The 23,784-nt window shown below is 34.9% G+C and overlaps 1 protein-coding gene across 7 annotated transcripts in view; it reads left to right on the top strand.

Moving 5' to 3' along the window:
* ATRNL1 (attractin like 1) overlaps positions 1 to 23,784 on the top strand; it is a 747,087-nt gene that overhangs the window by 229,606 nt on the left and 493,697 nt on the right. For all 7 annotated transcript variants that reach the window (XR_015724716.1, XM_045803217.2, XM_045803216.2 and 4 more), the window contains one exon: positions 3,541 to 3,634. Coding sequence is in view for 6 of the 7 variants with exons in the window: in XM_045803217.2 (XP_045659173.2) it covers positions 3,541 to 3,634 (94 nt within the window). In the remaining variant the exon portion in view is untranslated. The remainder of the gene's footprint in view (positions 1 to 3,540; positions 3,635 to 23,784) is intronic.

Below are 23,784 nucleotides of genomic sequence, written 5' to 3'. Positions count from 1 at the left end.
TTTTTTTCCTCTAAAGCATTAAATAGTAAATTTTGTTTTTTGTGGGCCACCTGTGGTTGCTGCTGTTGCTGCCTCTGCCTCATCTGCCTCCTTCTTCTTCCCTCCTTTATCTCCATCTTCACCTTCTTCTCTTTCTTCACAATCCTTTTAAAATGTAAAAACCATTCTTAGCTTATCGGCTATACAAAGCTAGGAAATGAGCCAGATTTGGCCCCAGGGATATAGTTAGAATAGATGGTTAGAGTTTCTTCTTTCCATTTTTGAATATGTTGGACAGCTTTGGAATATAAAATATAAATCTTACAGCTCTCTTGGCACTTTATGACTTTCTAACCTATTATTGAATTTCTTGAAACAGTGACATTTGCTTGAAGGTTCCAGTTACTTAAGATCTAGATTCTTATTTGCCACTTTTTTAAAGATTTATTTATTTATTTGAGAGAGAGAGAGCACACAAGCAAGGGGAGGCGTGGAGGGGTGGTGAGAGAGGGAGAGAGAATCCTTAAGCAGACTCCCCACTGAGCACGGAGTCTGTTGAGGGGCTCCATCCCAGGACCCTGATACCATGACCTGAGTTGAAATCAAGAGTCAGACGCTCAACCGACTGAGCCATCCAGGCACCCCTTGTTTGCCATCTTAATTACAGTTCTAGAGCAGTGCCTTACACCCCATAGCATTTAGGCAATACTGGATCTCAGGCTGAATAATTGTGTTTTACTACTTACTCTTTATTAGACAAGTACGGGTGTCAAATATCCTGACTAAACAAAGTAATCTCTGTAAGTCCAATTTTGGCTTATTTTTAATTATGAGAACTATTACCTTTTCAGTAGAAAAACAAATCACACTCTGTCAACAACAGGTACATGGCAATAGTTGTAATTCTGGTATTTTTAATGAGAAAATTCAGATTGCTAAAATATTGTTGGTATCAACATTTCATGTTTATTTATATAAAAAAGAAACAACTATATTCTGTTTCCCCTTTTCATAAGCCACACATAGATGAAAATTTGGGCTTAGAGTTGTAAATAAAAATGTAAGTTTGAAGACTAGAATTTTAGATCAGCTGTTTGAACAGTTGCCTTTGTCAATATTGTTACTCCTTTGAGATACAATAGCAGATCTACTAAATATCAAGTATAATATGCTAGAAGTATACAAAGCATATTAAATGAACATGATTTCCTAACCTCCAGAAATTATTGTTGTAGGTATTCAACAGATAGCAAGGATGTAGCAATGAAAGGGACTTTGGCACATAAACTGACTTAGAAACAAGTACTGCCAATGACGACTACTTTTCGGTTTCATATTTCTAGGTATATTCTTCATGTACAACTTGTTAGAATAACCCTTATAACATCTTTTTTTTTTTCTATCCTTATTGTTCATTCTTGGTTATAAGTTGATATTGCAGCTTCATACTGTAGGGGAACAGAAATAACATGTGACCACATAATATCCCTTTAGTGTATGTGTAGGCTATAAAATCATCATCATATAAAATTTGCCAAACAAGAGGCCGCTGTATGATGATTTCATAGGTGCTTATTCAGCATAAGAAGATAACCTCAAATGCTGACAACAGAATAATTTCGACACTGTCATGAAGTATAAATTTTAAACAATTGAATTTAAAATACATTTTTGCCATTTTAGCCTGAAGTACAGAACCACAAGGGAGTTCTCTCAAAATGAGCTTACATTGAGAGGTATTTTAACACATTTTTTTTTTTTTTTTGGTCTCAGGAATTATTAAAGCTACTATACAATGATAATTCTTTTAAGGAACTCTGCAAACATAACTCTTATTCAGTTCTGCCATAAAGGGTAAATAAAAGGTTTACCTAAGTTTTAAAATATTAATGTGCATCATTATTTTTAGTAAAGTTCTGAATATAAGACAATATTAATATGGACCTCTGCAAGTTAATATTACGATATCATGTTATATTCATTTACTATTTATGAAATTACGTGTTATCAATATATCTTAAGTTCCTGTAATTGCTCGCTGATTGTTTTCTTTATTCCTTGCAGTACTACACCTTGTCATTCATTTCTGCAATTCTCACATCGTGTGTTTCCATAGTTAATTCTAGAAACTTAAAGGAAAATTATGCTGATTTATTTAAATATTCTTTAGGAAGAAAAAAATCATACTTTTATGTGGAAATTTCTTCTAGCCAAAAAACCACCTTCTCAAGAATCTATCTAGTACTAAAACTTACTTTATATGTGTGTGTAGGGGTATGTGTATTTATATTAATCATCTATATTTTTCAAAGCAAATAATCATAAACAATTAGCAAGATGCTTAGTGTTCTAGAATATTTTATATTTTGATCAAAACCAGTGACTCACTTATTTTTATATGTGTATGTGAATCAGGAAAAAAACACATTGTTTCATTTATGTCAGAGAGTGGTTTAACTAGGTGGAGGCGTGCAGGGACGCAGTAGTTCTCACTGAAGGTTTTTGAAACGACTAGTAGCATGGTTGGCCTGGCCTCTTTAGACTATCTCAGGATTGGCAAATGCACTGTAGCCTAGAAATACCAATGGTAGAAAGATCAGATATGTGACTGTGTTGGTGTCAGTAAGAGAAGGTGAATGACAATGCTATACCACCAATTACAGTGGTTATCATGATGAAAAGGAGGGATCAGATATAAGAGAGATTGTGCATGCTGAAATAGAACCTACCAATTGTTCGGATGTTGGACACAGTAAGTATGGAGTTTGTGTCCCAAATAATTGGAATGCTACTCTTTAACAAGGAAAGCAAAGTAAGAAAATGAAATGAGTTCATCTGAACCAAATTGACTGTGTATAACTATTATGCCCTGGAATGTTTCAGTTAATATTCTGGAATATTAAAACTGAGAATGATCTCAGAAGCTTAATAAGATGATTTGGGGGCAATAAAGAGCCATGCTTTTTTACATGATATATAACTATATTTTTATTATTGTTGGCAGTGTAAAGTAGTAGAAGTAATAGCTGTATTAAGTGCTTGATATGTGGTAGGTATTTAAAAATACACGATCTCATTTAATCTTCACATCAATACTAAGAAGTATTATTATTATTATTATTATTATTATTATTATTATTATTATTATTATTTTACAGATGAATAAACTAAAGCAGAGAAGTTAAATAAATTACCCAAGGCAGCTGGTGATTATAGATGTACATTTTGAATCTAAGCTGTTTGACTCTAAAACTCTTGTGCTCTTTGAAATTCATTTCATTAAATAGATGTACCAAATGAGAAATGGAAAAGAACCCATAGAAGAATGCGTTAATACTTGGATCCATACTAAAGTTCAGGCTACCCCAAAGACTTTAAAGAGTTTCACGAAATTTTTAAATAAGTGAATTTACTTCCCTTTAATAAAAAAGAACTTATGTGGTAACTCTAGTTTTTGGATGGCCAGGGGAAAATACACAATATAAAAATAAAACTGTGAATGAAGTGTGATGCATGTTTGTGATGGAGAATATTCAGTGTAATTTTTGTTTTGACTTACAGCTTGTACATGCAGTGGCCATGCAAATATCTGTCACATGCATACAGGAAAATGTTTCTGCACAACTAAAGGAATCAAAGGTGATCAATGTCAATTGTAAGTACAAATGACTTTTTAGAACTTCTGTGGATTAAGCTTTTACTGTAAACTAATTATTATAGGCTTGTGCTAGTTAAGCAACCAATATTATTGTAAACTGGGTTTACTTGGATTTTATTGATTCTCATAAAAAGTTAAGCCTTTTAAAAATGGCAGTTTTGTGAAGGCTTTATAAGAACCCATAAAATATGTTTGTCTTTGGTATCTCTCTAAAAAAAGAAACAGTTTTAATTTTTTTGGAAAACACATACATTAAATTTTCATTTTATTTTTATGATTTTTCTCCATAGTTTGTTAAGTAAAAAAACATGTTTCTTGCCCTTCTTTTGAATCTCTCATTTTTAATTATAATTGTTTTAAGCCTTTCAAGTGGTTCCTTATACTTCTTTCTGTTTCACCAGACATGAACCCACTCTTGTTACTCTGCTTTCCGTAGTTTTATGAATGATTTTCATCTTTTTATAATTTAATTGTTATTCTCAAGATTTGTTCTCCCCCTTAAAAAAATCAACCCTAAAAAGCAGTTGTCTCATGGTATCTAAACATTCTTTTTTTTTCTAATTTATATATGCCATATAAAATTAAAATAATTTTTGTTTTGGAGTTGCATAAATGCACTTATATTAGGTATAAATGTACTGTATTTGATACAAATCATCAACTCTAACTATAATAACTATAAAATTATGAAAAATTAATAAAGGGTTCTCTAAAACTTTTATATCCAAAGAAGTCTGTTAACCATGGAAAATGATCAGTTTGTTTCTTTTTATTTAAAACAAGTATATTATTTGATGTAAATTATTTTAAACATTTCAAGTTAGATGATTATGTCTTTGGCTAGCCACTGAGGTGTCATAGGTTTTCAACTTCAGAGAAGGTGAACAGAACCAGTTTTTATTCCTTCTTCGTAGTTTCTAAACTTAAAAAGGAGGTGAAAGCATAAGATCCTTGGGAAATTCCTATTAAAGAAGGCTATTTTGGTCTCAATACCAATGGATTTTTTTTTTTTTAAGATTTTTTATTTATTTATTTGACAGAGATAGAGACAGCCAGTGAGAGAGGGAACACAGCAAGGGGAGCGGGAGAGGAAGAAGCAGGCTCCCAGCAGAGGAGCCTGATGTGGGGCTCGATCCCATAACGCCGGGATCACGCCCTGAGCCGAAGGCAGACGCTTAACCGCTGTGCCACCCAGGCGCCCCTCAATACCAATGGATTTAAATCAGACAGAAGATACTTCTAATATTTTGCAGAATACAAAATTCATAAGTAGGGCCGCTTTTTTGGGTGTGTGCTTATTAGAAGGGCATCGTGCTTGGTTTAATGCACTGCTATCACCATCTTGAAATTCTTTTTTTTTTTAATTTTTTTTTTTTAAAGATTTTATTTATTTATTCGACAGAGAGACAGCCAGCGAGAGAGGGAACACAAGCAGGGGGAGTGGGAGAGGAAGAAGCAGGCTCATAGCGGAGAAGCCTGATGTGGGGCTCGATCCCGTAATGCCGGGATCACACCCTGAGCTGAAGGCAGACGCTTAACGACTGCGCCACCCAGGCGCCCCACCATCTTGAAATTCTTAACAAATTTTTAACAAGAGCCTTACATTTTTATTTTGTACTGCTTCTTGCCTCCCCCTGCCACAAATTATGTATCAGGGCCTGGTCATAAACAAGAAATATTCTGTTTTTGTTCTAAGATTCCATTATTTCATCAATTAAAACTGATAACTTTAATTTGTACTGTATTTTTGCTTAAATGATATCACCATCTATAATAATTATCTCTAATGTGATGTAGTAATTTAGTAAGATACTTTTGTTTCCAGGTAAGTGAGAGCAGTATTTTATTTCATTGAAATCATGGGATTATAAGCTTAGAAATACAGAGTAACAGGGTTTGGCATACGTATGAAATAGTAGAAAAATATATAGTTCTGAATGATGAAAGTTCTTATTTATGATTTTTGTAAGTAAGGGAAAAATTGGAATACTGATTTGTACAGTATTTTGTAGATAGCCTTTCTAGATAGAATTATATTCATTATTTTTTCTTTGTTTTATTTATTTGGCTTTTGAGTGCAGGGCAATGAAAATAGGATCATCATTCTTAAAGCAATTATTTTCTATAGTGTGCTTACACTGAAAAAAAACCATTCTTGTTAGGAAGCAAAGCTAGTCATTCAAATCGCTAAATAATTATTGAGTGCTTGTACTATTAATGAAGATGAATATCACATAGTTTTTGCTGAAAGTATTTTTCAGGCTAATAGTGGAGACACTAGCCAAAATATAATATACTAATTTCCTGTATCAGTGATTTGAAATGCTTGAGAACCTTTCCCTCTTCACAGGACAATTTTTGTTTTGCTTTAAATATATAGTTGGACATCACATCTTGTGTAACCTCCTCAAACTAAAACTGGTTCTCTTCCTATATGTTAATTTGTTCCTTGTGCACTCTCCTGTATCATTTGCTAGAATGAAATTCTTTGGGGACCATGTCATCAGTACCCCAATGTAAGTGTTCAATAAGTTTATAATGGTTTGAAATAAAGAAAGTATTGACGGAGTACTGAAAAGGGCAGGATTAATTTACCTTGGAGGGATCAGGAAAGTTTGAGAAGAGGATACTTGAGCTGGAACTTGAAGGAGGTGATAAAATTTTCTGGGTGGATAATATAGTAAACAGACGGAGAAACCATATCAGTAAAACAAAGGAGTGAAAATGAAAAAGGTTATAGCATTTCAGGCTTTTGCTCAAGGACATAGAGAGCTGGCAAGAGCATTGCTCCCACCTTTACAATGAAAGAAACAAGAGCTGGGCACACTGCAAATCCATGAGGTCTCTGGAAGTCATTGGAGAATTGAGATTACAGGGTAAACAAGTAGCCAAAAACCTAAAGGGAAACAAGAGCTTCCAGGGAGAGATGAGACAGGAACACTGGTTTACCTGGAGCGAAACCAACTGGAAACATAGAAGGCTTGAGCTAAGGTAGTTGACTGCTGCTCAAGTTTGGATGGTCAATAGAATGTGGAGCTCCTGGGGGCCACAGGAGTTGAGGGGGGGATCCATACCCTTTCTAGAGTTTTTTTTTTTTTTTTTCTCCATGCACCTCACCAATTGCTCAGGGAAGAAAATGGAGACCATTTTAAGAATGCATTTCCTGGGGTGTAAGCTGGGGGAAGAGGAAGAACAGACACAGCAAACAGGCTTCAGTAATGGGGCCAAAATGTTCATTCAAAGGGGGCACTACATTATTTATCTTGGCAGGATTCTGGCTCTAACCTAAAACACAGCTGGAACATGGAAATGGTCGCTTAAAACATGATTTAATGAAGATATGTACTATAAGATAAATATGTAATAAGTGAGGTGTATTCTCTATGAAACTTGTTTACTTTTGAGGAGCAACATGCAGACTTCAAAGAAAACATGGTATATTATTTTTGTAAATATGTCAGTTTTATAATGTAAAGGTAACACATATTTACATTCTGTGAAATGCAGTGTTTGTCACTCAGTCAAATTCCTTTTCAATGTAATAGTGTAAGGAAGATCAGTAGTTAATTTTGTTTTTCTTCAGCCTTCTAACAACACTTGTGATAGAATCTGGTGTTTTTCAGTGGGAGATAATTTATTTTAATAAAATAAAAATAGGTAAAAGATTTGATAAAATGTGGCAGATACTTATGATGTATCTTGCTAACTCCCTTGGCTGTCATAGTTTCACCAAAGCTATAGTGGACAGTTTACTGTATTTTCCAGTATTCCACAGACAGTATGAGAATCTTTGTTCCTCTTTTAGTTCCAGAGGTGCTCATTTCTGCCAGTGCAACCAGGAAGGGTAAGATAGTTTATGCAAAGGTGGGTCATCCTCAGCCAATGAAGGGTGAGAATTTGTCCTACATTTCCCCCTCTGTCACAGTACTTCCTGAGATAACTGCCCTTGGCAAGCACCCCCATCCTATCTTGGCATCTGCTACTGACGTAATTCCAACTAAGGCAGTTGCTGCTGAAAGTGGCTCTTGGTAACAGACCTTTAGCAGGCGATGTTATAGTTAGATGACTTATCCCACGGTGAGTGGGACAGTGGTTATCCCGGTGTGCTATAGTGTAATTATGGGGAATATTAACCGTGTTTGGTAGGATGAAGTGTAGGCTGGAGGAGAAGTGCCAGTTTGTGCAGCAGCTTTAGAACTTGCAAGTCGTTGGGGGGGATGGTAACTATAATAGTGGACTTGGCTGGCTTTTGCTAACTGTTGTAAAGCCTTAAAGAAGGAGCCTTCCATCAACTCATGGCATTCTGTGAACATCACATGGTCTTCATGGAAGCATTTGAAACCATTACCTTCTACAGTTAGAAGAGTATGTTGAAAGTTATGCCCAGGATTTAATTATAAGTTTGGCTGGCTGCAAAGGAAACTGAAAGACCAGCAGTGACAGTTCACCCATGCCAGAGTCACTGCTTGATGAGAAGGAGTGGGAGTTTGAGGCATACAATGGGGACACTTATAACTATGACCTCAGAGCCCTGAATCCTAGATTTATTCCCTTGAAGACTCCTGGGTAGAAGTAATAGTCTTCTGTCATTTGATAGAGTAAGGTAGCTTCCCTTTCCCTGGCAACAATGCAAAAATTTCACCTGCTGTTTATGCTTCATAAAAAGATGTTTGTCCTCCTCCAGAGTGTACCCTGCCTCCATTTATTGTCTCCAGATCAGTAACAAGTGTCAGGTCTCAGTGTAGCATGACCGGGAAGACACAGTCTCTGCTGTAGATGGGTAAGAGCTTATCACTGAAAAAGTTGCAGTTCCTGAGAAATATGCAGAGGCAGGAATCAGCAGTGCATGTATGAGAGTGGACCTGAAGGGTTTTGGATCAGGGAGCATGAAATCTAAGACTGGAGAAGGGAGAATTTATTGATATAGAACACTCTTCTATGATCCAGGATTTCATGTCTTAGTGATATACCTGTAGTTCCTGATGACTTTTTAAAATATGGGCATGCTGGTTGCATCTAGTAAATAGGTGGGGAGATGCTGGAACTGTCTAGAGGAAATTTTGAACATCAGAGTCAGAAAACTCAGGAAGCTGGATGTATTGGAACACATGTATTACATAATATCAGATAGACCATTAATTGATTCTGTTTTCTTGGAGGCTTTCCAGAACACTTTCTTCATTAAGACAATAAAGAGTACAATTGTAAGGGGAGCTGTGGAGTCTTTGAAACTCAGTGGTGGCTGTTGTCTGTAGGCCATGGTAGACAAGAGAAAATATTACCAGTTAGCTGGGCTCCCTAGTGTCAGTGGGTATGTTAGGATTCCAGAATAGTAAAGGACAGGTGGTTGCACCTAACTCTTAATTACCTTAACAGTTAGCAAGACCAGATGGCTGACAGGGTGTGTTGGTTTGCAGGAATTTGTGTAATGCCTAAGTGAGTTCTGAGGGGTGAACTAACTTGGCAGCCCAAGTAGATTATTGTTTGACTTACATTACCAGAAAAAAATCATGAACCAGTAAACAGAAGGTTGATGTCCGCTGTCCCAATGGAAAATTGTGATTCTTCATTCTTATGATTCCACTCTGAATCTCTGGTTCCGAGCACCCATCAAATAAAGTTGAAAAAGCACCCATACCTTCTCATCGATATACACCATAAATATTCCTTCACTGTTTCTCCAGTGGGACCTCAAGTCATTTAGTAAATAGTTGGTCATGGGAAAAGGAACACAGATACTTCTGAAGGGCTTTGGATAAGGTATTGAACTGATATTAATCACCAAAATATCATTAATTTATTTGCTTGAAAAATCTTTTCAATATTGCTACTATGTATCTTAAGAAGTTGTGTTAATATTTCCAAAGACAGCACTGATAAATTTTATCTTTATTGCAAGTGAAGAAAAAAAAACAAAAAGAAAAAACATGTTTCTGGATTGGCCTTATATTAGACCTTTTCTGATCTACTTCTGATTACCAGGAAATATCTGAATTCCAATAAGTCAGTGAAGTGTTCTTGTGTCTTGTACACAGTAAATGTGAAGGTCAAAGTATTTTGGTTGGGCAGAGGAAAACATTACTTTATTAGGTCAATGATTCTCAATGGGGATGGAATAATGTTCTCTAGAACTTCATGCATTTTCATAATTAATTATCTTGAAAATTAGGGAGTGCTCCTGGCACTTAGAGATGAAGAGTCATAGCCCTTTTGTAAAAATGGGAACTTATGGGGACTAGGTAATAAATGGAATTTTGGTATAAATCTGTTTAATTGATTATATTGGGTCTGCAGACTCACTCTGTGGTAATTTTCCCTGTCTCTAAGTGCATAATTGGAATGGATAATGTAGCCTCTTGTGGACCCTCATATTAGCTTTTGACCTGTGAGAAATGAGCCATTAAGGTAGAAAGGGCCAAGTGGAGGAAGTCTCTGACACTCCTTTCATTCACTCTGGATCCAATCAAGATGGTAAATCAGAAGCTGGAGATCTCATGCCATGATCAACAACAGGCTGTTGAAATGGAGAAAATGAGGAAGTATTATATTTCAAATATAAGCTGGATCTTTGAGTGGTTAAAATATGGACAGGATTATGATGAAAAATCACAGAAAATATATTTTCTGTCTTGAAAGCCCCACCACATGTCAAGTCATTCATTCAGTTTCTGATATTTAAAAAGACTTTGGAAGCTATATATTATTTCATAGATTTTAGGAAATAGATGACAGATTGGAAAAAAGATAGAGTGATATTAGAGCCAATAGAGCTGGATTGTAGGCTTCTGGGAACATTTTAAGAGTCCCATGTTGAAAAACAATTGGCAACCCCCAAGTAAATAATTTTAAAATATGTAATTTCTACTACAAAGATTTTGTATTGTAGTGTTACAGATTTAAAAAAAAATGTGTGGGGTAGAAATAATAAAACTTTAACCACTTTATTAATGAAATCCAGTGCTATTAATAAGTTGATACTACTAATAATATTTGGTTCTTAGTCTATTAAAAGGAGACTCAGATGTTCTCTAGACATATGGCGTTCTCAAAGATGTGTGTTGTACCTGCTGTGGACAGCATAGCTATCGGTGTGAGGTTTTCTGAAATGATGAACACGTTTTTGTTAAATTCTGATCAAAATTGCATATGGTGTATTTTCAAGTCACATGTAGTTGCATTTCTAGAAAATTCAGTGTATGTTGTAAACATGCAAAGTTACTCTGTGTTTACACATAAAATGGAATTAAGTTCTAGGCCCAAATAATTATGAACAAAAACCTGTTCATTTGTTGTGTTGTTCAAAAGTTATGTGGGTTTTGGTCAATTATTTTTTGTTGTTTTGTGGAGTTGCCTTGTGCACTCAGGATGTCTACTATCCTTGGCATCCCTTTTAGACCTTTTAGTAAGTTCCATTAGAAATCCATAATTATTGAGGTGCCTGGGTGGCTTAGTTGGTTAAGTGTCTGCCTTCAGCTCAGGTCATGATCCCAGGGTCCTGGGATTGAGTCCCACATTGGGCTCCCTGCTCAGCGGGGAGTCTGCTTCTCCCTCTGCCTGCTGCCCTGCCTTGTATGCTCTCTCTCTCCCTCTGTCAAACAAATAAAAAAAATCTTTTTTAAAAAAAGAAATCCATAATTATGGAGATAACTGTTACACTTAACAGTTGAGAATCACTTACCTCATCAGTTTGTGCTTTTTTTTAGCCACAGAACTTTTGTCGTTTCATTTACTGCACATAAGATCTTAGATCAATTTACTAACTTCTTGAGAAAGTTATATATATTGATGGTATCATTTGATATTATGTTGGTAGATTAATGAAAATTGATGGGTTGATCCAGAATCATATTTTACTTTTTTTCCACAATAAATTGATTAAACTTCTGAAAGACATTTGGAATTATAAAATGATTATATGAGATATGGGTTACTGTTACTAAGCAGGATCTTTTAATTTAGTAAATTAATTCATAATTGAATATCCTTTTCTCTTCCTTATAACCTTTTATCTTTAGTGTCATGGCTTTTTCATAGCTACTTATGTTATGCTGAGGACACTGGTTCTCAAAATTAGTGTGAAAAGAAATCTCTAGTATGGTGACTAACATAATAAAAGATTAAAAAAAAAAGAAAGAAAAAGAAATCTCTAGAAATATAGTGACTTAAATTCTAGCTCGGGGACCAAAATTTTGCTTTATTACAACTGTTCTAGGTGACTGTGAAATAATAGTCCTTGATATACTTTGGGAAATATTGCCATAGGAGGATGGTCTTCCTGAGTACCTTTTTCCTCCCCAGTTTACCTTTAGGCCAGCAATATCTAAGATTATTACCCATTTTTCCATTTTTTTTCTATTTTGTTATATCTAGGCTTTTTTTTTTTTTTATGGGAAGGAGGCAGAAGATGATGTCAGTGCCTTTTCCATTTTAGGAAGATCAAACATGTGCCTTCTTTTCTAGACTAGTTTCTGGCACATAGCAGGGGCTTTATAAAACAAATATCTTAGGATTTTTGTTTTTCCCAATTTCTCTTGTTGTTTTTAAAAGTCTTCTATATTGGGAATGAGGAAATATACTACCTGTTTCATCACTGTTCCCTAATCTACATTAAGTTGTTATACAAAAAATACAAAGGAATCATTTGCTGTACAACCTTACTTTTTACAATGTATCTAATTTGCATATAGATTATCAGCTTCATAAACACAATTGGATAAACAGCTGGTGAATATAGTCTTCAAATACACTAAATATTGTTAAAATTTTCTAGCTCATTTTTGCCCACTGTATTCACAACTACAGATAGGTCTAATTGTTTATGTGTGCTCATGAGCCAAGCAGCCTTAATATCTAAGAAATAAGGTATTTGAGGAACACCTATGCTTCCTTTATTTCAAAAACATTTACTCAGTGAGAGACCATAAAGCCATAAATCTCAACATATCAGTTGAGAAAGCAGGTTACTAATTCAGTTTAAGCTTGCCCCATGTGAAAACAGATTTAATATTGTCACCTCCAACTCTCCAGGAAGGTGCTCTCCTGGTAAGAAGTCCAACTTGAGTAAAAAATACCCCCATGTCAAGAAAAAGTTTGGGTTCTTTTGGAGTGTGCCTTCCTGCCTTTAAAACTTTTGGATTTTTAGGAACATACTTCCAAATCTATTAGCTCTGCAATTAGTCTTTCTGAGCCCCAGAACTGTACTAGATTGTATTTCATTTAGTTATCAATTGTGAAAACTTTCTGAACACAACCAGGCTCTGTTTTTTAGTTACTGTTGGTTAGGTTGGAGGTCATGTAATTGGGTTCTGACCAATAAGCATTATGTCCATCACTCCAGGCCTGGTACCTAAAAAGCTCTGTGCCATACATCCTCTTTGCCCCTATTCAGTAGTGCAGTGGAGAGGAGGATGAGGACCTGAGAGATTGTGGATCTCAAGAACAGCTCAGTCTTGGAAGACTGCATGGAGCAAGAGGTCTTCCCCAACTCCACCTCCTAACACTGGACTGTGCGTTAAGCTATAATCAGACATTAATTGTGTAAAAGTACTGAGATTTTAGGGTTTTTTTTTTTTTTTTTTACAGGAGTTAGCATACCCTTCCATGAGTAATTACTGTTCCTTTGGCACCTTGCTTGGCATCCTTAATTAAAGCACTTTCATTTGAATTACCTTAAGTGAAAGGTATTGATTAAGTGTGTCTTCTGGTATTAGTTTAGTCAACTGTCTGTGGGGTGTTTGGGCTAACTTGTTCTTTTATCCACATTCACCTCTTAAAGCCTTTGCATACTTTCCATCTCTTCTATTAGAGCTATTCTCATTGGAGGCTGTTTCTTAGGAGACTAGCTATAGTCCGTGATCTCCAGTTTGACTATTACATTGATATAAGGCATAGTAAAGTTAAGTGGTTTTAATTCTAGATGGTCAGAATAGATCTCAACACATATAGAATTGTACAGATGTTAGTATAAAAGAAGTGCACAGTAAGGAACGGAGTATCAAATTAATGTGTAGGATATGCTAATTATAAGTTGGAAACAATTACAGAAAGAAACAGACTTAAATACCAAAGAAAGAAAATGTACTTTAAACTTTGAATTTGTTTCGGTCATTCTTCTGTATTTATTATTATTATTTTAAAAGATTTTTTAATTTATTTACTTGACAGAGAGACAGCCAGTGGGAGAGGGTACACAAGCAGGGGGAGTGGGAGAGGAAGAAGCAGAGGGGGGAGCCTGATGCAGGGCTCGATCCCAGGACTCTGGGATCACACCCTGAGCTGAAGTCAGATGCTTAACGACTGAGCCACCCAGGCGCCCTCTTCTGTATTTATTATTAAAAATTATCTTAAAATATCAGAGGATGAAATAAATAGTCTCCTAGTATGTTCCAACTTAACCTTCTGTGAAGAAATAAAGTACAGTAAATTTCAACATTTTAATGTAAAATATATATCTGGTATATGTGTAGATGTTTTATCAAAATTTGGATGCATTTCAAATGTATGTGCATTTTAAGATAAATCACTGCTATACACTGCTATGCCAGTTTGATTCATTTCTGGTGGCCCCAGTGCAGCACTCTTCTATGAAAAAGATAGATGATTGAAAATATTCCAGTGTAATCTGTTTCTCAAATAATTATCTTTTTGTCTTGCTTTGACATTTGCAGGTGCAAATATAATACCCTCTATTTTTTATGTTTTTACTCTTCCTCATTGCTGTCATTACTGTCGTCATCATAGATAACATATATTGAACTCTACCAAATGTCTATCTCTGGGTTAGGCACTTGTATTTAATTCCTACAATAGTTTTATAAAGTAGGTAGTATTATTATCCCCATTTTACTCTTAAGGACACAGATACTTACAAAAGTTAGTTTGTCCAAGGTCACAATTTAATTAGTGTTAGAGTAGAACTTCCATCTAGGCTTCTAGAACTAAAAAAACAGTGTTCCTTACTTACTGTGTACTCATTATTTCTTTATTTTTTAAAAAGGTTTTAATTATTTATTTTAGAGAGAGAAACTGCACATCTGCATGCACACATGAGTTGGGGGAGGGGCAGAGGGACAGGATCTCAAGCAGATGCCCTGCTGAGCATGGAGCCAGATGCCAGACTTGATCCCATGACCCTGAGATCATGACCTGAGTCGAAATCAAGAGTTGGTTGCTTAATCCACTGAGCCACCCAGGCGCCACCCCCCATAATTTCTTTATTAAGGATAATTGGCAAATGAGAATTGAGGCACTATTTCTGGATTTGTTGTATCATAAAATTTATCAGTAGTATTTGTGAGCTATTAAATCCAGTTTTAATATAAAATATTTAGTAGCTAATTAAAATTAAGTATTCTTTAGGTAACAAAAATTGTTAATACTGTTTGTTCCCTAGGGAAAGAATTACATGATATAGAGATTGATTTTATTCTTCAGAGACTTGTGCTCTAACTACACTAGGTTTCAGATTAATCACTCTTCAGTTTATATATTTTTTAATGTGAAATACTTTCTAATTTATCAGTAATTTCAATTTTTATTTTATTTTAATCCATTATTTTTAGCTTTTTTCCTTAATTTTAAAGACATTGAATTGGTAATTTTTAATCTTTTCATTGTCTTGTTTTGTCAATCTGGATTCTTTTTAATGGACTTTAGTTTTTTGTTTTGTTTTTTTTTTTTTTGAAGATTTTATTTATCTGTCTACCTATCTACCTATCTATTTAGTCATTTATTTATTTGTCAGGGAGAGAGAGCAGGTGTGAGAGCGTGCACAAGCAGGGGGAATGGCAGGCGGAGGGAGAAACAGGCTCCCTGCTGAGCAAGGAGCATGATGCCGAACTGGATCCCAGGACCCTGTGATCATGACCTGAGCCAGAGGCATATGCTTAACCAACTGAGCCATGTAGGCGTCCTGTAATGACGTTCGTTTTTAGAGCAGTTTTTGGTTCACAGCAATATCGAACAGAAGGTACAAACATTTTCTGTATACCCCTTACATGCATGCATAGCTTTCTCCATTATCAATAACTTTTACCAGGCTGGTACATTTGTTAGAATTTATGAACCTACGTTGACACATCATTAAAACCCAAAGTCCTGGGGCACCTGGGTGGCTCAGTTAGTTGAGTGTCTGACTCTTGATCTTGGCTCAGGTCATGGTCTCAGGGTCTTGGGATCAAGCCTTGCATTGGGCTCCACGCTCAGTGTGGAGTCTGCTTGTCCCTCTCCCTCTGCTCTTTCCCACCTCCCCCGCCCCGACTCTCTCTCTCTCTCAAATAAATAAAACAAAACAAAAAAAACTACACCCAAATCCAAGTTTACATTAGGGTTCACTCTTGGTCTTGTATATTCTGTGGTCTTTGGTAAATGTATAAATGACTTGTACCACCACTATAGTATCAAACAGAGTTGTTTCAATGACCTAAAAATTCCCTGTGCCTCAACTATTCATCCATCTCCCCTAACTCCTAGCAAACACTGGTCTTTTTACTGTTTCCGTAGTTTTGCCTTTTACAGAACGGTATGTAGGTGGACTCATACAGTATGTAGCCTTCTCAGATTGGTTTCTTTCACTTAATGATACATATTAAAGTTTCCTCCATATATTTTCATGGTTTAATAGCTCGTTTCTTTTTAGTGCTGAATAATATTTCATTGTTTGGATGTACCATAGTTTATTTGTCCACTCACCTACTGGAGGACATCTTGATTGCTTCCAAATTTTAGCAATTGTGAATAAATAAAGTCACTATAAATACTCACGTGCACTTTTGTCTGTGGACATAAATTTTCACCTTCTTTGGTCAGTACAAAGGAGAACAAGTGCTGGATCATATGTGGTCAGTATTTTTAATTTTGGAAGAAACTGTGAGAATGTATTTGAATGTGGCTGTACCATTTTGCATTCCCACCAGCAATGTCTGAGTGTTCCTGATGCTCCACATTCCCCGTACTTATGAGCATCTGGAGTTGTTAGTGTTCTGGATTTTGCCTGTTCAAAATTGTGTGTAGTTGTTACACACAAAAGTCGATACACACAAAAGTGTGTGTATCTCGTTGTTTTAGTTTGAATGCCCCTGATGACATATCATGTACAGCATCTTTTTGTGTGCTTATTTGCTATATCTTGTTTGTATCTATTCTTTGGTGTGGAGTCTTTGGCCCATTTTTTAATTGGGTTGTTTGTTTTCTTATTGTTAAGTTCTAACAGTTCTTTATATATATATATATATTTTAAAATTTTATTATTAACATATAATGTATTATTTCTTTCAGGGGTACAGGTCTGTGATTTCTCAGTCTTACACAATACACAGCGCTGACCACAACACATACCCTCCCGAATGTCCTGCATATGTTTTAGATAACCGTCCTTTATTAGATATATCTTTGGCTAATATTTTCTTCTAGTCTGTGGCTATATTGTTTCGTGTCGTGTTTTTCACCCAACGTGTTTTGATACTCATCTAAGTTGTTGCATCCATGTAGCTGTAATTTGATCCTTTTCAACGATGTAGAGTATTTTGTTGCGTTATTGTACCACACTTCATTTATTCATTCTCCTGTTTCTTATTTGATAATCTTAGTTTTGTTTTCATTTTACATGAAAACCAGTGCTCTTATTATTATTCTCATGTATATCTCCTGGTTCACAACTTCGCACATTTTTGATGGGTATGTATTGTATGTATTGAGTGTCCATAGTTTTAATTTCAGAGGATTGACTGTTTTGTAATATTGTTACATCAAATCATATTCTTTCCAGGGCTGTATAAGTTTTCTTTTTCTTTTTTTCTTTTTTTAATTTAATGTTTATTTTTTAATTATTTTTTTTAATAGTGCATCACTAGTTGTTGATGTAGTGTCCATGGCTGTTTAAGTTTTCTTAATGTCTGTATGCTTGACAATACTTGGTATTAAAAGACATTTTAGGGGCGTCTGGGTAGCACAGTCATTAAGCGTCTGCCTTCGGCTCAGGGCGTGATCCCAGCGTTCTGGGATCGAGCCCCACATCAGGCTCCTCCGCTGGGAGCCTGCTTCTTCCTCTCCCACTACCCCTGCTTGGGTTCCCTCTCTCGCGGGCTGTCTCTATGCCAAATAAATAAATAAAAATCTTTAAAAAATAAAAAAAATTAAAAAAAATAAAAGATTTTAGTTTTAAGGATTCTGATGTTGCAAGTTGAATTTGGATTTTCTTAAGGACTAAAGTTCTCAAAGATTTATGTGTTTAATCTTTTAAAGATTTCATTTATTTAACCCCAATTTTTTTCTCTTTTATGAAATTGTGCTCTTTCACATTTCTTGTGATTTTTTTTTCTACTGAATTCTTAATCATTTGTAAGAATGTTTTATACATTCTGGATGCATGTTTTTTGTTGGTGATATGTGTGGTAAATTACCACTGTGTGGTTTGGATTTTCACACTGTTTTGTATATGTTTGATGAAGAGAGTTCTTAATTTTAATATAATCTGAAACATCAGTCTTTTCCATACGGTTAGTGATTTTTTTGGGGGGTTCTGTTTAAAACTTCCTTGTCTTCTCCATTGTTAGGTAATATCCCTATGGTGGCCAAATGGCCCTAGATTGTTCCTTCTTTCTTTTTTTTCTTCCCCCAAATTTTTGTTTGAGCCCCCCTCTTTTTTTTTTATTATGTTCAGTTAGCCACTGTATAGTACATCATTAGTTTTTGATGTAGTGTTCAGTAATTCATTAGTTGCATATAACACCCAGTGCTTATCACAGTATGTACCCTCCTTAATACCTATCACTCTGTTACCCACCCCCCTGTCCCCTGAAACCCTCAGTTTGTTTTGGGGGGGGGTCCATATTTTCTCATGGTTCATTTCTCTCTCTGATTTCTCCCCCTTTGGATTTCCCTCCCGTCCTCAGATGAATACCCACCATTTGCTTTGACATGGATGGAACTGGAAGGGATTATGCTAAGTGAAGTAAATCAAGCTGAGAAAGACAATTATCATACGGTTTCATTCATATGTGGAACATAAGCAATGGCGCTAGATTTTTCTATGTGGAAAGATTTTAATTATTTCCTTAAAATAAGATATAAACTATTCAATTCTTTAAAAGAATATAAACTATTCAGATTTTTAATTTCTTCTTATGTCTGTTTTATTCCTTGGTTTTTGAACAAAAATTGTTGATATGCTTAATCCTTCTTATAATTATTTTTTTTCATTTATCAGTCAGGAATTTTAGAAAGTTCAGCCAGTACTCTTCAAATGTTTCTTCTTCTCTGTTTCCTCTGTCTTCTGCTTTGGGACTCTACTAACACCATATTTCTTAGGTTTCTTTTATATTTTTCCCTTGTTTCCTGACCTGTTTTTCAGTTCACTTTTCTCTTTTCTGCTGTGTCTAATTTGGTTATTAATCTCATTCATTCAGTTCTTAATTTTGGTTATTGCATTTTCATTTTGTTGTTTTTATAGTTCCCACTTTTTCAGATTAAATTCTTAAACTATCTATTATAGTTTATAATTGTCTTCTGTTGTTTCCATTTTTTAGGCAAATTTCTAATCTTTTCTTTTATCTCTTCCATTATAATGAAGATCATTATTTTAAGACCTGGGTCTTTTTCCTGATAATATCTGGATTCCTGTAGCCCTATTTCATCATCCTTTGTTTCCAGTAGCTCCTGTTCTTGTTTTCTTATCTGTTTCCATGTCTGGTTATTTTTCATTTTGTCCTCGATACCATATTTGCAAAATCTAATTATAGATTGAGACCTTGGATGCAATCTTTTCAAAGGAAATTTAATTCTGCTATGTGCATGAGAACAGTAGAACCTTAATCATTTTCAGACATAAGTTTGGTTCAAAGTAAATATACAGTCTCTGGAAGGCCTCACTACGCTCTAATTCCTAAGATTACGCTTCAGGACTTAGTTCACCAAACTTTGGTGGGCCTAGACTCTAATCCATTTTCCTGTGAAATATTGTCTCCATCCATAATTAGGGACAAAAGGATCCCCCAAATGATCCTGGGATTCTGTCCTGTTCTGCATCCAGTCCTGGTAATTTTTCACTCTTTTGCTCTCTAGCCTTTTAAGCATAAAAAAGTAAACTCTACCTTTTTTAGTTGTCTTCAACTTACCTGGTTAGTTCTACTTATCATTATTGGTCTCTGAAATCCATACAGCCTTATAATTTTAAAACCTGTACCTCCTGTACTATTTGAGGATTTACATTACCTTTGTTTTTGATTTTTTTAAGTTAAATTACCTTAGAAATATGTTATTAATATTGATACTGTGCTACTCTCTAATATTATATTTTTGCTCATATTGCATATCATTTTAATAGGTATTTTTAGAGGAAAAAACAAAAGCCAGTGTGTTTTATCTTATGTGTACTTTTTATAATTTCCTGTGAAAAGGCAAATTTATTATCAGATTCTCAGCTGTTTTAAATCATCTGTCATGATATTTCAAAATTAAAGCAATTAGATGTCCACCCCCTCTTTTTAGTTTCTGAGTAGAAAATGTATATCTCATGATAAGATGTTTATGTATGTATATTTAAATATTTAAATTAATAGGGACAAGATGAAATGCTATATTTTAGCACTTAGAACATGGCATTATTTTATATTTTGTTTTTTAAAAGTTACATTTATAATGCAATGTGATAATTCACAAAAGAGATAGTCATTATTTAGGTGACATATAACGACAATATTTGCCCTTTCAAAGTCCCTAATAAATATTTCAGCCTAAATGTGTTTTCTTAAAAGGTCTGCCTGTTTGCTTAGTTTACTTACTGGGAAGAAAGGATGATTATCCCTTTGCTTTAGACACAGAACACTTTGAAGTTATGTTTTTAATTAAACCATTCAGAAGATTTCTGAAGGGGCGCCTGGGTGGCACAGCAGTTAAGCGTCTGCCTTCGGCTCAGGGCGTGATCCCGGTGTTATGGGATCGAGCCCCACATCAGGCTCCTCCGCTATGAGCCTGCTTCTTCCTCTCCCACTGCCCCTGCTTGTGTTCCCTCTCTCGCTGGCTGTCTCTATCTCTGTCAAATAAATAAATAAAATCTTTAAAAAAAGAAAAAAGACTTCTGAAGCCTTTTAATGTTTGTATCTAATCTTTATACAGAAAGATTCTGAATTTAAAAATATTACTTAGCCTTCATATTAGAAATATTAGTATAATTTATATAATGCAATATTAATATGTTTAAAGAATTATTATTTATATCTACACTTACCCTTCACATTCACTTTACCTCCTATAATCTGAGTTGGAACTTCAAATAATCTAATTTCTCAAATTATTTATTATGTGAATTAGGTTAATATATGTTCATATCTCAAATAAATATATTGAAATATTTTATAATAAGAAATTCTATGTTTGACAAAATATTACAGTGGACAGACCTTAAGATGACTATCAATGATCTCTGTCTCCTGGTATTCACACTATTATATAGTGTGGGCAGGGTCTTTGACTTCTAAATCAGAAAATATGGCAAGGGTAATGGTATATCTCTTCTACAATTATGGCATGTCACTTCCATGAATATGCTTTAAGTCTGTCCTTTTTTAAAAAAAGATTTTATTTATTTATTTGAGAGAGAAAGAGAGAGAGAGGGAGCCCAGAGGGAAAGTGAGAGGGAGAAGCAGACTTCCCACTGAGCAGAGAGTCTGACTGGTTCTTGATGCCAGGACCCTGAGATCATGACCTGAGTCAAAGGCAGATGCTTAACCGATTGAGCCACCAGGCACCCCTTTAAGTCTGTGTCTTGCTAGAAGATTTGCTCTAGGGAGTCTCTCCTTTCTGGCTAGCTTTGAAGAAGTAAGTGGAATCGAAGGCATCTTCTGGGAGCCGAGGGCAGCCTCCAGCCAATAATAAGGAAGAAACCAGGGCCTTTAGTTCTATAGCCACAAGGAAATAAATTCTGCCAGCAACCTGATGGAGCTTAGAAGCAGCCCAGCCCCAGTCAAACCTCTGTTGAGAACCCAACCCCAGCTGACACCTTGGTTGCATCTATACAGCAGACGCCAGCTCCAGCCAGTGCCTTGATTGCATCCTACCTCATCTCAAAATCAGAGAGCCCAACTTTGCTCTATGTTCAGACCCTGACCTACAAAAACTGTGAGATAATAATTGTGTTGATTAAAATTGTTAAACTTTTGTGATTTGTTATTTAGCAATAGATAACTAGTGCAAATATATCCAATTGAGCTCTTATTTTATTTACTTGAATTATATATTTGTGTATTAAATATATAATACACACCTTATGTGCTTTTAGGGTTTTTAAATTATGAAGGGCATCTCAATCTTTGATAGAAAAATATACTTTCCTGAATAGGTACAATAATTTTAACAACATAAATTAAGGCTTTTCTAAAAACAGACTATTTAAAAAGAAATTTTACTTTTATGTTACTTAACACAGTGGTTTGTTACAGAACAAAACATAGCTTAGGGGCACCCAAGGGTGGCTGAGTTGGTTAACCGTCCAACTCTTGATTTCAGCTTAAGTCATGACCTCAGAGTCGTGGGATCAAGCCCTGTGTTGGGCTCCATGCTCTCTCTCTGTCCCTTCTGCTTATGCTCTCTACCTCTTTCTCTCTCTCTCTCTCAAATAAACAAATAAATAAAATCTTTAAAAAAATAAAAAAATAAAACATATCTTGAAACACTTTTTCTTAATCTGATTATTTAACATTCATATATGTAAAATTTTAGTTAAGAAAGAATTTAGAATTTTCTTTGTAATATTGCTTTCTCCTTTTGTTGAAAATAATTGTGAAGTACTCCACTCTGATATTTTAATTTCATTTATGTGTGAGGTCTACAATGAAATTGATAGATTATGATAGTCTTGATTCCTAATCACATTATTATATAGGTTACATGAAAATCTATAATGGCTGTGCCAAACATTTCAAGATATCAGCTGATTATATTTGTAATAGATTTGCATAAATGATTATATCAGCTGATTTTGACACATGGGAAATAAGATGGGAAGATCATTCATTTGAATTAGCACAGCATTAGGTATAGGTGATACATTTATACATATATTTATAAATTTTTACATATATACATTTATATATTTATTTGAGATTTCATTAATTTCATCCCCTGTAATGAATATATTTTTCCACGGGTAGTGACACTTCTATTAGAATGCAAGATCTTGGATTTTGATTAGAGATATGACAAATAGACCTGAATTCTTTCTTTTTCTTTTGTCTTTTTTGAGTGAGTTAGACATGAAACAAATTTCTCTTATAGGATATGACATATTTATAAGAAGAAAAAATTGGTTGTTCTTGCCCGATCTCTATCTTTACTATGATAATTACCAACTCCCATACTTCTCTACATTTACTAGTGAGTTCTTAAAATTCTACTGTTAGCAAGAGCTCTTCTTTCTCCACCATTTATTTATTTATTATTGGGATGAACTCATGAATTCCTGTTTTCTCCAATGATTATAAATCACTGTTATACTTCATCATTCAGCTCTCATCTTGTTCCAGATTTGGCCAGTGGGAGCTATTTCAAGCTTGCTTGTATTTTTGTGACATAGACCCATCATTTTGTGAATAATTCCTTACTTTCTGATAGAAGAAGATGTCCCAGGCTCATCTTTACCTGTCCTGCCTCAGATCAGCCATTTAAAAAATATTTTTGTAGAATTCTGATTCCTTGTAATGAAGAATTATATTAGAGGCCAATATCTTGGTGCTAGATATGCTCTTTGCTACGGAGGTGTCTTAACTTAGTGGACTGTTCAGTGAACAGAACTAGGAAATACTTATTTATATGTACAAATAAGTACATATATGCATGTACATGTGTACATATGCATGCATATACACACATATACATATTTTAGAAAGCATTACTTCATACTCAGACTTCCAGTTCCAGTGTATCTCTCCAAGGTTCTTATGGGCCTTCTCCAGTTTAATATCTGTGTCTCTTCTTCCTCAGTGAAAACACTAGCTTCCAGTGACATTAACACTTTTCTTATTTGTTCAGTTCTCTAATACAAGAAATACTTTCAGAATTGCTTTGTCTATATCACTTTAATAAGCAAAACTAAAAAGATTTTGAAGTTTGACTCCTCCACCTTACTCTGCCCAGGATTGAGAATATATAGTCAG

Source organism: Ursus americanus, chromosome 6 (assembly GCF_024610735.1).
Source record: "Ursus americanus isolate L20-20 chromosome 6, mUrsAme1.1.p, whole genome shotgun sequence".
In the NCBI taxonomy this organism is placed as follows: Eukaryota; Metazoa; Chordata; class Mammalia; order Carnivora; family Ursidae; genus Ursus; species Ursus americanus.
The sequence above is the reverse complement of the archived record's forward strand: the minus strand, read 5'-3'. Positions and strand labels throughout refer to the sequence as shown.